Source organism: Macrobrachium nipponense, chromosome 12, assembly GCF_015104395.2.
Source record: "Macrobrachium nipponense isolate FS-2020 chromosome 12, ASM1510439v2, whole genome shotgun sequence".
NCBI classification, from domain to species: Eukaryota; Metazoa; Arthropoda; class Malacostraca; order Decapoda; family Palaemonidae; genus Macrobrachium; species Macrobrachium nipponense.
In genome coordinates, this window is record NC_087205.1 from 33,228,993 (window position 1) to 33,248,992 (window position 20,000).

General features: G+C 36.5%; 1 protein-coding gene and 1 long non-coding RNA gene across 2 annotated transcripts in view; one reads left to right on the plus strand and one right to left on the minus strand.

Annotated features, from left to right (window-relative positions):
• Positions 1–20,000, minus strand: part of LOC135224469 (uncharacterized) — a 291,914-nt gene that overhangs the window by 132,884 nt on the left and 139,030 nt on the right. The gene's annotated exons all lie outside the window — the stretch shown is intronic.
• The window catches only part of LOC135224467 (homeobox protein DBX1-A-like), a 37,097-nt gene continuing 33,648 nt past the window's right edge, over positions 16,552–20,000 (plus strand). Inside the window, exon 1 of the mRNA XM_064263469.1 lies at positions 16,552–17,613. Coding sequence (XP_064119539.1) covers positions 17,040–17,613 — 574 coding nt within the window. The 5' untranslated portion in view covers positions 16,552–17,039. The remainder of the gene's footprint in view (positions 17,614–20,000) is intronic.

A 20,000-nucleotide genomic window follows, 5' to 3' on the forward strand; every position in this document is an offset into this window, starting at 1 on the left:
AATTCACCAGTTTCTTCCAGACTCCCTACTCTTAGTTCACTTGATACCATTAATCAAAAACAAGCTAAAGGATGCAGCTGACCCTGGCAACTACCGGCCAATTGCAATCACAACGATCGCATCGAAGATACTTGAGTCGGTTCTTCTTGTGAGACTTCTCCCCTTTCTACACACCACTGACAACCAGTTCGGGTTTAAAGCAAACCACTCAACCGACACCTGCATCTACATACTGAAAGAATTGCTGAACTACTACCTATCATCAGCATCTCCGGTTTTCCTGTGTTTCGTAGATGTGAGAAAAGCATTTGACAGAGTAAACTACCTGAAGCTATTCCTGAAGCTGCATAAAAGGGGCACACCCCTATATCTAATTGGCATTTTACATTGCTGGTTCTCCACACAGCAATTCTGTGTTAAATGGGGCAACGTATTATCGTACACCTTCGGCTCCCTAAACGGGCTTCGGCAAGGGGGCATTCTCTCTCCATACTTGTTTAATACGTACACAGATGCCTTGAATGTCAAACTGAACTCACTCCCAATCGGATGCACTGTCAATGAAACAACTATAAACAACCTCTGTTACGCCGACGATATGGTTCTGATTTCCCCATCAGTGCATGGCCTCCAACGACTCATCGACACTTGCCGTCAATATGCAGAGGAATTTGATATAATTTACAACGAAACCAAGACCCAGTGCATGTCGCTGCTCCCGAGATCGCTTAAGCATATTGCAGAACCACAAATTTTCCTCAGAAACCATCGGCTGGAATTTGTGCGCGAATTTCCGTATTTGGGTCACATTATTACCGACGACCTAAAAGAGACGGCAGACATTGAACAGAGGCGTCGTAAACTATGTGCAACTGGCAACATGATTGCAAGGAGGTTTGCCTTCTGTCACCGAGACGTGAAACTGCTGCTCCTCCGCTCGTACTGCTACAGTATCTATGGGTGTTCCCTCTGGACGAACTATACCCGAGAGACCATGAGACGTATCACTGTTGTGCACAATGACATTCTGAGACGCCTCACAAACACTCCACGCTACCACTCCGCCACACAGATGTTCTTAGAAAACCACCTGGACAATTTAAAAATCATTGTAAGGCGAACAATGTCCAGCCTGGTAACCCGAGTGAGAAACAGCGGCAACTCGCTCATACAAAGCATCCTAAGGAGTGAAGCAAGAAGATCTAAATTGTGGGAAAGATGGGAAAATGAGGCCTTTGTCCCCTAAAGGACTTAATCTCTGTATTAGCAGGATGTCATCTGCAGATTTTGTCATTATTATATTTATTGCTGATATTTTATTTTTTCATTATTTCTGTGATTACTATCAAGTTAAAGTTTTTTTTTTTTTTATTATATACATTCAATTTATGTATTTAGCCCTCTGGACCAGACTACTGTAACCACCTAAGGTCTCTAGTGAAATTTAAGCTATATAATTTGTGCACTAACTGTTATAACTCTCAATGCATTTTTTTTTCTCACCAATATTATTACTGTTACCAGTATTATGATTACTATCTTTTATGCTACCTCAGCTATTTTGTGGATAAGTGCCGATTACTAATTTTTCCTATCATGTTGACTCATATATCTAGATTGTGTATGTTACTGTGTATTTTGTATGTTCATTGTATATGGCCCTGAACCGAAATAAAGGATATTATTATTATTATTTTATTATTATTATTATTATTATTATTATTATTATTATTATTATTATTATTATTATTATTATATTGTCTACAGTATTTCAGCTATTGACCTAACAGAGATATTTCTAGAAAGCTTTGTTATTGGAGTATCAACGATCATAATCATAAGAAGCTATTTATGTTAGCAATTTAGGATAGTAAAAACATGACCTGAAAAAAAAGAACAAATGGGGCCTTTTACCCCATGGGTGGGAGAAGCCCACGGTGGGGGCTTTTTGCCCCATACCTAAGATATTGTGGTACTTCATGAAAACTACCATTTAAATTGAAAAGTAGACGCCTATTTTTGCTAAATATAAAAAATTCAACCTTCCACACAAAATTATTCAAGAATAATGCTGGAAAATATACAAAAATTGATCTTAGAGTTCTTAGTTTCTTGTAAAACTAGGAACTTTTTGGTAATCATAGGAACTGAAATGAGCAAAATTGTGAAATAAACTGACACTCCTCTACATGACAGCTGTAACAGCACAATTAGAAATAAATTCACTTTCTTTATATAGCACCAAGAATAACACAAATAAAAGAAATAATGGATAAGTTTTACATAAGAACAAAAATGACACAAGTAAAAAAGGTGTAGACTAATTTCCATTACATTACTCCATTCTCTCTGGCTAATGTAATGTGACTTTGGTGGCCATCTGGAATTGTAATGTGGTTTTCTGCTCGACTTGGCTTAACAATTTTAACAAAGTGATGTAGCCAGTCTTCGAAACAATCTGCATTAGACCATCCATTTGCTATGCATCTAGCACTTGATCCAGGTAAGCTGCCGATCATAAGTAGTGAAGTCTTCCTTTTACGGGCAAATATAAACATAAGAGGAAGACAAACTCCAGTTGCCTTCATTGCACAAATAAGATGCAGTCTGTCCTCTTTCACCACTGGTTACATGTCCAACTGATCAGATGGGGTAAAAAGCCCCCTGGGCTTCTTGCCCCAAAGCGTGGTGGGCCTTTTACCCCACTTGTCATTTTTTAAGAAAACTAAATCCACCTGTACCTCAATTGAGTTTTCAAGTCTGGATTGCATTGCAAGATATTTCTTAGCTCTCATTTAAAGTAACTGTAGTTAAAGTACTGACTTTACTGACAAGATGTGCGCACAGGATATCCCTGATATAGCACGCAAACTTACATGAAATGTGTCCAAAGAAGAAAAATGCGTGCTGGCTTTGTCCCATTCTAGTTCTCCCTGGCTGTTTGTTATAGAAAGCTTCAGGCAGAAAGTGTTGCTGCACTGATCAGCTGACTAAGTTGCTATGATATGTCATAAGCAAGAAAATAGGGGGAGGCCTTTTACCCCACGGGGGCCTTTTACCCCACTCTACCCTACCTAGAATCCAATACACCTCGAGAATTAGTAACCTTCCCAAAACAGGGACCCAATTTAAGAGGCTTGCAAATGATTAATTCCAAATGCTCAAAATCAGGGACAAGACAATTAAGAGATTATACAAGGCACTGACTGACCACACAAAAATTTCATTTTGGTAAATAATAAAACCTAACTTTGCAAGGTACATATTCACAAAAATATATATATATATTAAACATAGTACATATACAAAGAAAGTATCTATAAGGTAAGTGATTTGTAATTAAGTCTGTGATTTTATCTTTAAGATAATTCTTAAACATGCTACTTATACAAGGGTCCAGATAATACACCCCAGAAATAATGTAAAAGAATTAAAAGAAAGTTGTATAATGGCGGATTCCCTTTCCTTCGTGACTTATTTTTGTTTGTATGGTGTTTTCACGTTGCATGGAACCAGTGGTTATTCAGCAACGGGACCAACGGCTTTACGTGTCTTCCGAACCACGTCGAGAGTGAACTTCTATAACCAGAATTACACATGTCTGACCCCTCAGTGGAATTCCCGGTAAACGAACTCGCTGCCACCGAGGTGGGGCGCCAACACCATACCGACCACGCCACTGAGGGGCTCTTCGTGACTTTTGCCTTTATTTATATATTCAACACGTTCCAAATTTTCGTGAATCAGTTATACATTTTACTTAATTACTTCAATGGAAATCCAACGAGTTTCAAATGAATGATTGATGATCGCTTGTAAGAGAACGGGTAGTATTGCCAACAGCAATCTTATTGCAGGAACCAGTCAAATTAGTCTCTTTGTAAAAGCGTAAATATATACGCGTAAATGTTTGTTTGTATCGTGTTTTTACATTGCATGGAACCAGTGGTTATTCAGCAACGGGCCCAACGACTTTGCGTGACTTCCGAACAACGTCAAGAGTGAACTTCTATCCCCAGAAATACACATCTCTCACCCCTCAGTGGAATGTCCGAGAATCGAACTCGCGGCCACCGAGGTGGCACGCTAACACCATACCGACCACGCCACTGAGGCGCTATACGCGTAAATGCATATATAGAAATGCAAACACACACACACATATATATATATATAATGTATATGTATGTATGTATTCATGTATGTATTATGTGTCGGAGAGCTAAGCACCTAGTTATTAATAAAAAGTTTTTATTTCTTATCCTGTGACTTAATTTCATAATCAAGTAGGTGAAATTACCAATAGGTACCTATGGCCACAAGTTCTCGCAAAATTAGGATTAAACCTTGAAACATTTTAGAATGACACCAAATTCGGTCACAAGCTGAAAAAAAGAAGAAACAAAATGTACCAACAATTTTTTTTAAATTGTACAGAAAAGTCATCAATTTCAAAGTTGACTAAAGTAATTTGTCCAGAACCACTAAGGGATTCAGAGCCGATGAGACAGGGTTTTTCGGAGACACCTTTTTTATCAAAGCACCGGATGAAGGTGAAAGTTGGCAAGTGTATATTTTATATCCAGACCTCAATTCTGCAAGCATTATTTAGTACCTAAGTTCAACAGTTCTGGTACGTGTCAGAGTAAAAGTGAGTTTCCTAAGCTAGAGCCATCAAAATCGCATAATAGTGACGTTAACTTATGACGTCATGAGGCTACAACCACACTGGAGAGAAGTTTACATAATCATGAGGAAAACGTCTCTTCCCTGTGGTTCTCCCTCCCCACTTGCTGATGACATATTCACTGACTGATATTAATACCCACCGCAGGCTTCAGCGATATCAATGATGGCAAGCAGGGTTTGTTATCGTCTCCTTGATTGCATTATCATTCTCAATCATTTTATTATTATTATTATTATGTCAAGGTTTCATCGCAACTTCCACAGCAGTTGTTGGGACTAAGTTGTTAGCCTGGAATTCTTCCATTTTCTTGATATTCGTATAGCTTCTACTTTGCAAAGAATGCAATGTGTGTAATTCATCCACATCATGAACCAGTCTATAGAGCGTTTGTTTCATTTAGTAAATCTATATAGGCGGAAATACAAAAAGACAATCCGGTTTGTTTTACCTCATGTTTTGACGCTATAGTTTTCTATTTGCTGCAGCAAAAGAATCAGTGTTGCCAAGTAACTATAATCCACTATAGAAATAATTACCTATTGACGGTATAGTAAATCTTGCCACGAGTCTTCTTGCTCTTGCCACGGGTCTTCTCGCTTGTATACAAAGTGGCAACTGGCAAGCCGTAGCACAAATGCAGTCTTACAACCACGGGGACAATTCCATATCCCGCTGGCCATCATCGAATTTGTTGAAGCCTTGGCTGTGTAAGCTACACTTGCCAACTTTCACCTTTATCTGATACTTTGATGAAAAGGTGTTGCCGAAAACCCGCGTCTCATCGGCTCTGAATCCCTTACTTATCAACCTTGGTTATTTCACCTGTTGCATCATGTGATTCAGTCAGGTAAACAGGAAATTCAAGTTGTATACTATATTATGCCCACTCCCGGGCAGATAATGTGTTTACATAAACTGGGAGAGTATGTCATCGCTCCCTGGGACTTGTCCTACTGGCTTTCTCTCTCTCTCTCTCTCTCTCTCTCTCTCTCTCTCTCTCTCTCTCTCTCTCTCTCTTGTATGTTTACCTCCCTGAATCAATTATACGTCGCACATTTGAGTATATTCCTTCAAAATATCGAAAGTTATTTTATAAGAGTAATCAAACTTTTAGTAAAAACAATTTTTTCACATTTATTTGTGAGTTTAAGAGAGACCTATAATACAATATTATTATCATTATTCTAAATATGCACATATTCATATGGAACAAACAAATAAGGCCATTAACTTGCAAAGCAAGCTTAGGCAAAATAAGAAGATTAACTTGTGGAATAGGGAAAAAAATATGATAAAAAAATAAACTATTGGTATTATTCCGTCAAGATCTAGTAATCATCCACCCTCTTATCATCAAACATACCAAATTGTGGCCCTAAAATCTCAGTATTTTTTATATTATTTAAAGTTAAAGTTAGCCATAATCGTGTGCCTGGCAACACTATGCGACAGGCCACCATCGGGCTGTGGCTGAAAGTTTCATACAGCATTATACGCTGTACACAAAACGCGACTGCGCCGAAGAAACTCCGGCGTATTTTTTACTTTATTTTTATTTTTTTTTTTTTTTTTTAGTTCCTTCAAGATTTCATAGCTTTTGTTTGTAGCGAAACTTGGACTAACATAATACAATCTGACGAAATTTGAACCCACCTTTCATTGTTCAACAAAACGAGGATCTAACATAAAATCAGCGTTTTTGGGGAGAATCAGCAGCGTACATGTCATGTCACTGAATACGAGTAACACCAGATGTTAGAGGTTACTGCCGAGGTCGAAGGACTGGTAACAGTGCCCATATCTAACCCACATCCGAAGAAACAAGAAAGGGGAATAAAAAAAAAAAGAATGAAGCCGAACATATAATGAAATCGACGGACTCGTCCTTGTAGTGAAGAAAGGTTATCATTAGGATTCAGGGGAAAAATTGGAAGCGTTTTCCAGAATTTGGTTGCTGGAGGGGGACAATGTTCTTTAACTTCCTCTGAGGATTACACATCTCCACAAAGTTAATGAGGTAAGGAGTTAATGCACGGTCTTCACTTTCTTTGGGGAGAGGGCTTTAACACGACCCATATATATCCTTTCAGAATAATTCAATAATTTGGTAATGTATGTCGTCAAAACCTCCTCACGGCAGCAATGGGTTAGCAGGTGATGCACAAATTCGTTTTGTCTATATATTCCTTTGACAATGCTATATTGCAAAACTCAAAATGGAAAGGATTTGATAAAGGTGCAGATTTTTCCTAGTTCATTATATGAAGAACCTCAACATGAATTTCTCGAGTTGAATCGTAACCGCCTTCGTACTGATTCCTTAAGGAAATTATAAATGACAATTGATTTTTCAGTGTGAATTAAATACATTTGATACGCTTCACGTATAAACATGTTTCGACACTATGGATGGAATGGCATGAGAAGGCCACTTCGTTAAACTTTATAAGAAATATCTTCCATGATAATAAAAAATGATTAGATAAACCTTCGGCCCATTTACACTTTGATGGCAAGATGACAATTAAATATTCAGGATAAGAGGAGAGAGAATAGAATGATCAAGATGCAACTTCCTCCATATTTACGAATAATACAACTTCATTTCGCCGATGGTATTATCATAATATCAGGTCTTTCCTGCAGTGGAATCCAGACTTTGCCACCTCACTATTTCCACTAATGATTTGCTACTTGCTTCAATGCATTTATTTAATTAGTTTCTTCCAGCATTCATACTCCTGGTTCAGTAACACCACTGATCAAAATCAAGCTAAACAGTGCAGCTGGCCCAGGTAACTAGTCCGATTGCAATCACTAAGAGTTTATCAAAGATATTCGGGTCTCTTTATTTTTTGTTCTCTCTCTTTTTTAGCGAATCAGCGATCAAAGTAAGTTTAGATTGAAAGCTACCTACTCGAGGGACACCAGAACTATCACTTATCACAGCGTCACTTCTGTTTTCTTTTATTCTGTTGAAGGGAGAAAAGTACTAGGCAGCGTCAACTAACTGAAACTCATCTTCCAACTTCACAGAAGTGGTTCGCCTTTATTTTATATTGGAATATTTAATTAAGGATTCTCAATACAGCAATTCGTTTTTGTTGATAAAACAAGAGCACCTGACGGAGTAACTACCTGAAATTCATCTTGAAGCTTAAAAAAAACAAGGAAGGTGCATCCCTTAAATTTAACTGACATATAATAGCACTACTGATTCTCAACGCAGCAATTCCGTTTCGAATTGATGAAGGTGTCATCATACATCCTCGGCTCCTCCTAAGGCCTTCGTCAAGGAGGCATTCTTTCACTTTACCAGTTTAAACGTACACAGATGCAATAAATGGAATGAAATACAGAATTTAGGCCAAAGGCCCTGGGAACTATGATGTCATTCAGCACTGAAACGGAAATTGACAATAAGAAGGTTTGACGGATGTAGTATCAGGAGGGAAACCTCGCAGTTTCACTATGAAACACTCTCTAGAGAGAGAGTCAGATGGAAGAAAGAGAATACGAACTGAGGCACGATAAAAGGAATAAATAAGGTTGCAGCTAATGGCCGTAGGGACACTCCAAAGATCCTTAAGTAATGCCTACAGTGCACCACATGCAGATCCAATAAAAGGGAAAGCAAGGTGCAGGGGTCAAATAATACGAGGATGACCGATCCCTAATCGGCTCAACTATTACCGGATGAAACTGACGAACCTGTGACGCCCATGATACGGTTCTAACGTAACGTAACTATCAGTGCAAAAGTCTCCAGCCATCGATCGCCACCTGCCGCCACACGACCAAAGCACGATTCATTTCACGCGGTTCCTCCCTTGCGCCCTCACACACTCTGAAGAAGACCTACAGATAATCGCTGGGACTCGTCCTCTGGAAGCTGTGAACGAAAAGGCCCCTCGATTTATTTTCCACGTGGATTAAAGGCTTGTAGTGATAACCCTATTTATAAAAGTGTGAGGAAATGGTGCAATTGAGAGGTTATCGTGGCTATCACAGACACATAATAATTAATAAATCTGATAAAGGGGATCGGTAGATTTATTCTCTCTCTCTCTCTCTCTCTCTCTCTCTCTCTCTCAAACATACACACACGTATATAATATATACTATATATATATATATATATATATATATATATATATATATATATATAATATAATATGATATATACACACACACACACAAATAAATATAAGTATATACATATATATTTATATATATACATACACATATTATATATATATATATATATATATATATATATATATATGCTACATATATACAAACCTCACTAACAACCACATGCAGACTCCCATGACATCCATTCGGAGGGAATGCTTTGATCGGCAGTTCCTTCAGAGTTCCAAGAGAGAGAGAGAGAGAGAGAGAGAGAGAGATGAGGGGGAGAGAGAGAGAGAGAGAGAGAGAGAAGAGAGAGTAGAGAGAGAAGCGAGAGAGAGGACGAGAGGAGAGAGAGCAGAGAGTGAGAGTTGGGGTGGGGGGGGAGAGAGAGAGAGGAGAGAGAGAGAGACTGAGATGAGATGAGAGAGAGAGAGAGAGAGAGAGACGATGATTATTTTCTGATAAACCTCCGCCCAAGAAAGATATGGACCTAATTTTGTCCGACGTAAAAAATTGCGGCCACCATGAATGGGCCCAGATTGGGGTTCCCTCGATGGCGAATGATTACCGGAGGACCATTAGTGGCCGAGATCTCTGTGCGTGAAGGGAAGTTATGAGGTCTCTTTGCAAGACGTTTATTTAGCTTGGCGGGATTTCATTTTTTATTCTTTTCTGTTTTTATTAGTAGTGATGAAATGATGATGATGGCAAATAGTATTACACAGCGGCACCACTAGAATCACTATATTATTAACCCTACGGCCAAATCTATCATCACCGTTATTAAAGAAAGCCTAAAAAAAATATTCATAACAATAACAGGAGATCATATATCCTGCAAACAAAAACCAGCTCTTTTCCTTTCAGCAATTCCATTTTTTTTATTTAATGTCCAATGTCACCATTATACACTAAATGCAAAAGTAGACCTTCAGAGAATCTAACGGCAGAAAGCAAAATGAAAGCAAACTCTTCGGTATGAAGGGTGAAATTATACTGTCATTAGAATTTTTCAAACTTATTAATCCATGAAGCCCCTTATTCTTGCATTATTTGCATTTTGTGTCGATGGCATACTCATTTCTCTACGAAATGTCAATTGCTATAACATCAGCATAGTGGACATTAAGCCTCGCGAGACAGACCCACAGAGTACCTACTGAACCTCCAATCGGATGATAACTAACTATTTGTTCTTCACTAAAGGAAGACAAAACATATACATGACTGACTTTAAACGAGCAAGGATTTGACACCAGACTTCTGGATAATACAAATAACTATACGATACCCTGAGAGAGAGAGAGAGAGAGAGAGAGAGAGAGAGAGAGAGAATCACAGCTTGGTGCCTCATCTATAATCTATACATTTCCCCAAATCTCATTAAAATAATGGGTATGCAATGACAAGACATTAAAAGTAAGCCACGCTTTCATTTCCATCAATTATTATATGCAGAGAGCAGGGAAGATCTGGAAGTGAAATTGGAAACATGGAGACAAGTACTGGAGGACAGAGGAATGAGAATAAGTATATATAAGACAGAATATATGTGTACCACCACTGAGGGGGATGATAGAGAAAGTATTCAGCTTGGTGGAGAGCAAATAAGGAGAGTTGATAAGTTTAAGTATTTGGGATCTTTTGTTAACGCTGGAGGATGTATGGAAAAAGAAGAAAAACATCGGAAACAGGCAGGCTGGAGAGCGGCCTCTGGAGTTCTTTGTGACAAAAGAGTGCCGCTTAGGTTAAAAGGAAAATTTCACAAGACGGCGGTAAGAACAGCAGCAATGCTGTATGGTACGGAAACAGCATGCATGAGAAAAACAGAGCAGAAGAAGATGGATGTGGCAGAAATGAGAATGCTTAGGTGGATGTCTGGGGTGACAAGAGAGGATAGGATCAGAAATGACTACATAAGGGGGTCGACTAAGGTGGTGGAAGTATCAAAGAAAGTGCAGGAGGGGAGGCTGAGATGGTATGGACACCTGTTGAGGAGAGATGAGGACCACGCTGGGAGACATACTATGGGGGTGGAGGTGCAAGGAAGAAGAAAAAGAGGGAGACCAAGAAAGAGATGGAAGGACTGTGTAAGAGGAGACTTACATGAGAAGGGAATTGATGAGGCAGAAGCGCAGGATAGAAATAGATGGAAACGGCTCATCCGAAACGGCGACCCCATATAAAAATGGGAATAAGCTGGGAAGAAGAAGATTATTATTATTACTTGGGGAAATAAATGCAACGTTATGTAAATGTACATAAATATTTTTAACAAAAAACTGTGCATTTACATAACTCTGAATTTGTTTCTCCATTTTAAGACTCATGTCACTGTGAACATTTTTTAATTATTATTTTTTCATTTTTTTTTCTTTTTATCTATCACAGTCCTCCAATTCGACTGGGTGGTATTTATTGTGTGGGGTTCCGGATTGCATCCTGCCTCCTTGGGAAGCCATCACTTTTCTTACTATGTGCGCTGTTACTAGGAGCACACTCTTCTGCATGAGTCCTGGAGCTATTTCAGCCTCTAGTTTTTCCAGATTCTTTCCAGGGATCTTGCGATCGTGCCTAGTGTACCTATGATTATGGGTACAATTTATACTGGGATATCCCATATCCTTCTTATTTCTATTTTCAGGTCCTGATACTTCTCCATTTTTTCCCTTTCTTTCTCTTCAACTCTGGTGTCCCATGGTATTGCGACACCAATGAGTGATAATTTCTTCTTGATTTTGTCAATCAACGTCACGTCTGGTCTATTTGAACGTATCACCATATCTGTTCTGATACCATAGTCCCTCAGGATCTTTGCTTAATCGTTTTCTATCATTCCTTCAGGTTGGTGCTCGTACCACTTATTACCGCAGGTAGCTAGTGTTTATTATTATTATTATTATTGAACTAAGGAACCTCCGTAACGAGGCAAAATATTGACAACTAAAACCACAGTAGTGTTAAAAATATATTTTTGTACAAGGTTAAAAATTACTGAGTAGGACTGAAGAGGGATACGGAGCAGTATCCGAAAGTTTCTCCTAGTCATTTTTAACACTGTACAGAAATATATTTTGAATACTACTGTGGCTTTTAATTGTCATTATTATCGTTATTATTACAATTATTATTATTATTATACTTTTATTGCGACATCTCAACCTTTTCAAGTCATATTTAAAATACAGTGATTCGCAACTTATTTGCAACAAAGAAATGAAGGAAAATCACATTAAAACAGACTCATGTTTTTCAAGACTGCCAACTACTTTGTGACTCAGGAATAAAACCTCTTGAATTAGCGCGACTGACCAGAAATATTCTGGACTTTAAAACCCCAGTTACAAGAAAAATATTAAGTAGTCCGTTTAGTATTTCCGTTTTTATTGAAAACCTTGGAAGAGGAGTTTTTTTTTTTTTTTTTTTTTTTTTTTTTTTTTTTTTTTTTTTGTTTTTTTTTTTTTTTTTTTTTTTTTTTTTTTTTTTTTTTTTTAAAGTAATAACAATGTATCACAATTCATCTCTTTAGACCGTTGAATTTCTATGCATACCATCAAAGGCAAAAAGACATTAATAATCAGTAAAAGAAAAATCACTTATAGAAACACAGTATTCAAATCAAATGGCCCGTCAAATTGACCCAAATTAAACGAAATATAACAGAAATACCAATGATGGCCCTGATCCGCCTGAATGTGTTGTATCAATGGCCAATATACTCGTATTTACATACAGTGACAAAATAAATTGGAAGACGCCGTAATTAAAAGGAATATCAAATGAAATTAATTACCATTCGTACTGACATGAATGAATTAAAACTACATTTTATTATTCGCTTTTTTTGTATCGCGACAGCAGAGGACTCTATTTGACCTAAAAATGGATATATTTATTTTATCTTATATTCTGCAGCAATCCATCTAAAAGAAAGATAGACATTTATTTGGCAAAAATGGTAATCAATGATAAGAGGACAGTTTAATTGGGACTTGAAATGTCATGATATTCATTTATATACATTTTCGGGGGGCGGGCATTGTTTTTGGAGGGAGGGAAGGAGCGAAGGGGTGGGGTAGCACCATATCTGTACACTAGTAATGAACATAAAAATGCTGAAGGATAATAATGAATAGAACAAAGATTGATAAAAAGATGAGCTATGTGGATTCAAAATTATCCATTTATCACAATACATCTCTGCGAATTAAAAAAAAAAAGTCAAAAGAAGTTTTTTTATGCTTGAAAGATAAGTCACTCTCGAGAGAAATTTGAAGACTATTTCTTTCACCTCACAGGACCAGCACGCCATTCCTTTCTACGAACGAAAGTTGTCAAAGGAAAAAAAATGCAATAAACAAAAGGGAATGTAAGGTACAGGGAACACAGAAAAAGGAAATTAAAATAATACGAGGTTGAAAAGCGGAACAGACGACCGAAGAAAATAGTTCACAGGAACAAGAAGAGAAGAAGAAGAGATATACTCTTTTTAATATAACTCCAATGTTACAAATGCGTCGGTCAAGCAGCAAGAAAAGTCAACTAAAATGAAACATAGACTTCATATTCTCTGAAAAGTACGTTATAACAATTTGGAATTATCCATTACTCGAGGAATTTTGACAAATCTAATGCCTCTTCATGACGTAATGTGACATATTAAGAGCATGTTGAAATTTTTATACAACTGTACATTCGATAGCTATCAGTAAAAGAATCTGATCATTGTTCATTCGGCTACAGGAAATAGTGACGACATTAATTTTCTCTATATCTCAATATATTTCAAGACGAATCTATTGTGCATCGGTTGACCTAAGTTAACTAAACGCCTGAAACCCCTGGTAGTTAGTTTAATGTGGTGTGTTGCAGCCAAGGTGGAGATTTAGCGTATATAGTATATATACATGTATTTATGTATGTATGTATGTATGTATAAAAGACAAAAATAATTATAGTTTCAAAATATATGAGAAGCTTTATACGCTATGCTAAAAACCCTCATGATTTGTTATCAACATTTATGTTTAATGTCAAGTTTCTGCGGCTGTATTACTATTTTACATTTGCATTTATTCAAGGAATAAATCCTTTTGGCAATTATGAAAGGGCATAAAAATTATGCCACAAGGCAAGTTATTATGATTACCCGGGAAAAGAATCGCCAGATATTATATAATTATTATAGATATATATATATTATTAATATATAATATATATATATATATATAGATATATAACAAAGATAGAGATAGATATATATATAGAGATATATATATATATATATATAGATATATATAAATATATAGATATATATATATATATATATATATATATATCTAATATATTATATATATATATATATATAATATTATATATATATAGATATAAATAGATATATATATATACAATTTATATACATACATAATATATATATATAATATATAAATAGATATATATATATATATATATATATATATATATTTTATATATATTCTATATCTATATCTATATATATATTAATATATATATATATATATATATCTATATATATATATATAAAAAAATATTTTTTTTCTAATAATATGTATATATACTATATCATATAATAATATAGATATATATATAATATAGATATATATATACATTAATATATATATATATCTCATAAATATGTACTATAGATCTATATATATAATCTTCTATCTATAATATAATCTAATTATTAATTTGTTTCTCTCTCTATATCTATATCTATATAAATAATGTATATTATATCATATCTAAACATATCTGTCTATCTAGGATATTTATAGGCTATAATCCTCATATATTCCTATTCTCTGTATACTAGATACTTATCTATCTATAAATATTATCTCTCATAATCTATATATATCATCTATATTATATAATATAATATATATCTATTATATGTACTATATATCTCCTATCTATATTTATCTATTCTCTCTTCTCCGCTATCTCTCTATATATCCGTATATGATCTAATATATATTATCTATATCTCTAATATATATAGCTCTAATATCGATATATAATATATAGATATATATATATCTCTACTATATTATATTCTATAAATAGAGTAATAGTATATATACTATAATATCTATATATCATATCTATATATATATATCATATATATATATATATATATCCTATATATATATATATTATCTATAATTAGTATATCTATATCTCTATATATATATGGAGATATATATATATATATATTATATATAATATCTATATATATTAATATATCTATACATATGTATTAAGTAAATATATATATCTATATAATCTATATAGATCTCTAGATAGATTATATCTATATATATATATCTTATATAATATTATATATATATATGTATATCTATAACGATCTATCATATATATATATCTATCTCTCTATATCTAGTAATATATATATATATCACTATATCTATATATATCTCTCTATCGATCTAACTCATCTCTCTTCTCTATAGCGCTATATATATACTATACTATACTACATATATATACGTATATCTATATACTACATCTATATATATATAACCTATAATCTATCTAATCTATCTATCTATCTATCTATCTATCTATCTTCTACTATATATATATATCTATATATATATAATAGATATATATATATAGCAGAGATAGAGAGAGAGAGAGAGAGAGAGAGAGAGAGAGGAGAGAAGAGAAGGTATATAAATCGTCTATCTAACAAACAATATAGCTAAATATTGTGGTCATCATCCATGTTATGACCACATGTCATAAATACATCAATAACACCATAATGTATTCAGTAGAAAAAAAAGTAATAAAAAAAGAAATCATTCACTCTGAGCTTAATATAAGAGAAGTGATTCAGACGCTGCAATCGTATGTAAAAAATCACCGTCATCTCACTGCATTAACATTAATGAAAATATAATAAAGCAGCCATCGTAATATTTAAACAAGCCTTTCACTCCTCATAAATTTCCATGCGCCCTCTGTCAGAACGATCTCGAGGAATAAAAAAAAAACTAAAAAAAGAAGACTGATTCGACTTAATCATAATTACATTAATTACATTTCCACTCCAGGGAACAAAATGTAATTGGTCTCATTGGACCAATGGAAACCCTTTAATATACCCTCCTGTACCACTTCCCCCATCCCACTCTCTCTCTCTCCCCACCCTCCCCCTTCCTTTGGATTCATGCGGCCCCTTCCCCTCCACCACACTAACTCCTTAGTTCTTTACTCGCATAACCGCAATGGCACCCCATCCGGTCCCCCCTTCCCCCATACTACCCCGTGAGGACCGGGAATGAGTGTGTTCTCTCTTATCCGAATTGATCCGAACGGGGCGAATCAATCGGTTATCTGGGCCGTTCTGATGGGCCTTTAATCCAATCTGGCCAACGACATCATAGGACTCCCATTAGATTCATTCCCGACAAGATAAGCCATCATCCCCCGCCCGCAATGAATACATCTCCGCCGACCATTGGCTGCGCTGATCAATGTGGCAACAAATCCCCGGCCAATGAGCGGCACCGGTGGGCGGAGCGTGTTCGGCGGTTGGTCCGCCGGGCATCAGGTGGGCGTGGCCACCGCGATCGGAGCTCCCCAGCGAACAATAGAGTGTAACGAGGATTAGGCGAAACATATCACATGTTAGGGTTTATTTGCCTCATCTCGAGGTGAAGGGATGAGTGGAGGGTGAGCTTCGGACTCGGCCACAACAGCGACCGGCGAACCCCTTCCTTCCTTCCTTTCTTACGTCTGTGTGCGTGCGCGCGCGAGCGTTCCCGCCCCCCGAGTGTGCGAATCGAAAGGCGCCAAGCCCGAAGCCTTCCTGCATTGGCCCGCTGCCCTTCGCGCGGCGGCGCTCAAGATCAGAGGAAGGAATCATACACATTCTGTCCTACATAATTCCCGCGAGTGAAGACATTCACGACGGAGATGAGACCGAGATGATGACTCGGCCGAACAACCGGTTGTTTGTGTGTCCCTCAGGCCCCTGGACCACGCCGCCGCCGCCGCCACCGCCTGCAGCAGTAGCAGTCTGACACTCGAGTGGTCCAGCAGTTCTTGAATGGCCGTCGAATAACAATTTGAGTCCTATTTAGTGCTCTGTGATATTGATCAGCCCTTAACCGAAGTGGAAAGGATAACAGTGTTTTCCAAAATGCTGCCCAGTGTCGGACATGCTGGCGTTCTGGGCGGGGGTCTTCGCCCCCTGGCCCACTCGGCCCTGCCCGCCCACAGCATCTTGGGTTCCCTTCCGCCGCTGCCCCTGCCTTTTACGGCGACGTCAGTCGCCACCAGCATGGGCGGCGTAGCGACGCCCTTCGTGGTGGAATCTCTCCTGAGGGAGAGGGCGTCGCACCTCGCCCGCCCCGTGGCCACCAAGCCCCCGCCGCTGCTCCTGTCGGACGACCACCGAGGAGCGGGGGCGCCCGAGCACTTCTACTACAAGGAGGACGCCGCCGCCCACTACCTGGGCCTCCTGGCGCGCCCAGCCGGTCCGGACCGCCTGACGCCGCCCGCGCTGCAGTCTTCGCCACCTAGGTCGCGGGGCGGCGACGAGGGTGACCCCGGAGGATGCGGGTGCGACGGCGACGCCTCCCACAGCCCCGGTCTGGAGACCCCAACTCACAAGCCCCACCTGAAGTTCTCCGTCACGGCCATCCTCGGGCACGACGCCCCTCCCACCTCCCCTCCCAGACACGAACACTTAACGCCCGATCAACAAGACACAGGTGTGCTTTCATAAGAGTTGCCTGTTCCATATGCTCTTTTCATCTTTTCATCATCATTCATCATGACTTTCTGCTTCCCTCAAAAACTGATTCAAGGTCCTTCCTGTCTGCAACTGCGGCAAATCAAAAGAAAGTCGTGTCCACATATTTTCTTTTTCATGTATTTCATAAAAGGAAAAAGTGCTTTCTAATCTACCCACATTTCAGAAAGGCTTCTCTCTCTTTATTAACTTGTACTCTCATCACATTCTTTTTTTTTCTAGTGAATTACACAACGTTATAGTCACTGGCCATTCCTTCCGTAATCGTATATTATGTGGTGTACGATATAATGTGCATTATTGAGTCATAAAATAAATCATTACAATGTACGCTATAAAATTAAATATACATTTTACACACACACATATATATGTATAATATATATATATATATATATATATATATATATATATATATATATATATATATATATATATATATTCAAAGTTGCCTACGTATTTTCATGACGATTCATAAGCGGGTCATTTAATGATAATTAGAATACATAAGGACGGCGCAGTTATTCAAACAAAAGCATACAGGTTTTCTTAAAGAATATTTTGATCACTTTCTACACATTCTGCCGCTCCATGGCCTTAACTCAACATAAAATATCTTTCCAAGTGATGTAAATTAATAATAAAAAATATTCCAACTGCAACAGAATAATATATTCATATCGATTAGACAATGGCATCACATATTACTTACGTTGTGTAAACAAGGAAGAAGTAAGGTAAGTGAGATTGATTTCCCTTTTATTGTCATTATAACGTTCGCTTTTTCTTCAACAGAAGACGTTGTAACCAAGTTTTTATAACATTTAAATTAGTTCTACGCATGATCATACAAACACATACATACTTTATATATTTATAATATATATATATATATATATATATATATATATATAATAATATATATATATATATATATAATATATATATATATATATTTAATAATAATAATAATAATAATAAAAAATTCGTTTTCTATCAGTCCAAGATATTTACAATATGTAAAAAAAAAAAAAAAAAAAAAAAAAAGAGGTTGAAATTTGTTTCAAATTACGCAGAGCTTATTAGCATACACGAAACGCCTACTACTACTACTACTACTTATAATAATAATAATAATAATAATTTTGTCTCCCTCAAACCCCAAAGAGGGCAATTTCTTCTTTTTGGTCTCTTCCTTTGCTATGTCAATAATCAGATTAACATCTCATGGATTCCTTTTAGGGAAAATAAACATTTCGGTATCCTAAAACAGACGATGAAAGTCTAAGGGATTTACTGAAGGAATCCTTTCTTTGCTACTCGTCATCGTAAAAATAGGACGGAATTTCCTCGGCAATCTAGGTAAAGTTGTCGAGACAGCCACGAATTTCGATTCTGTTGGCAATCTTCTCTGTTTTAAAATAAGAGTCTTACTTCATCAAGTTTTCTTATTCTTATTTAATTGTGCTTTCTTTACAGTTCAGAAATAACTCAATCTAAATAAAATGATAACACTGTTCAGAGAAATTTAAATAAAATTATAACACTATTCAGAAAACCTTAAAATTCAAAAAATAATTAATTTCAGCGACTGAAACTGCTACGTATACTAGGTGGTACTACAGAAGTATTACCGCTCAAAATTCAATCAGTTCTTCGTGACGACACATTTCACCGCTAATTTAAATAAAAGACCAATATCTTTGGGAAAAAATTCCTCCCTAAATTGCTTTCTGAACTATTCTGAAAGATATAAAAATAAAATAAATGTTAAAAAAATCAATCGGGAGACCTGACAGGTGGAATAAACATACAAAAGACGAGTTAAAGCAAAGTCCACGATATCTTTTAAAAAAAAAAACCCTAACTAAAACACTTTGTAGTACTTTGAAAGATAAAAAATATGAAAAAAAAAAAAACAGAATAAATCAGGACATTTTACAGGGGAAATAAACGGATAAAAGACGGATGAAATCAAAGAGAACAATATCTCCAGAAAAAAACGCCTACCTAAATCGCTTGCTGGGCTATTTTGAAATATGAAAATTTTAAATAAAAAAAATAAATCAGGATACTTTGCAGGTGAAATAAACGAAAAAAAACAAGTGAACTAAAAGAAAACAATATCCTCAGAAAAAAACGAACTTAAATCACTTGCTTTAGTATTCTGAAATATAGTATAAATAAAAAAAATAATATAAAGAATAAAGTGGGATACTTGACAGATGAAATAAGCGACCAAAAGACGAGGTGTGAGGCAAGCCCGGCCTGTCAAGGCCTATTCAGAGCTGAAGAAATATTAGGCGCAGCTTTGTGTTCTCCTGCCTCTGAGGCTCTTAGGGTCAG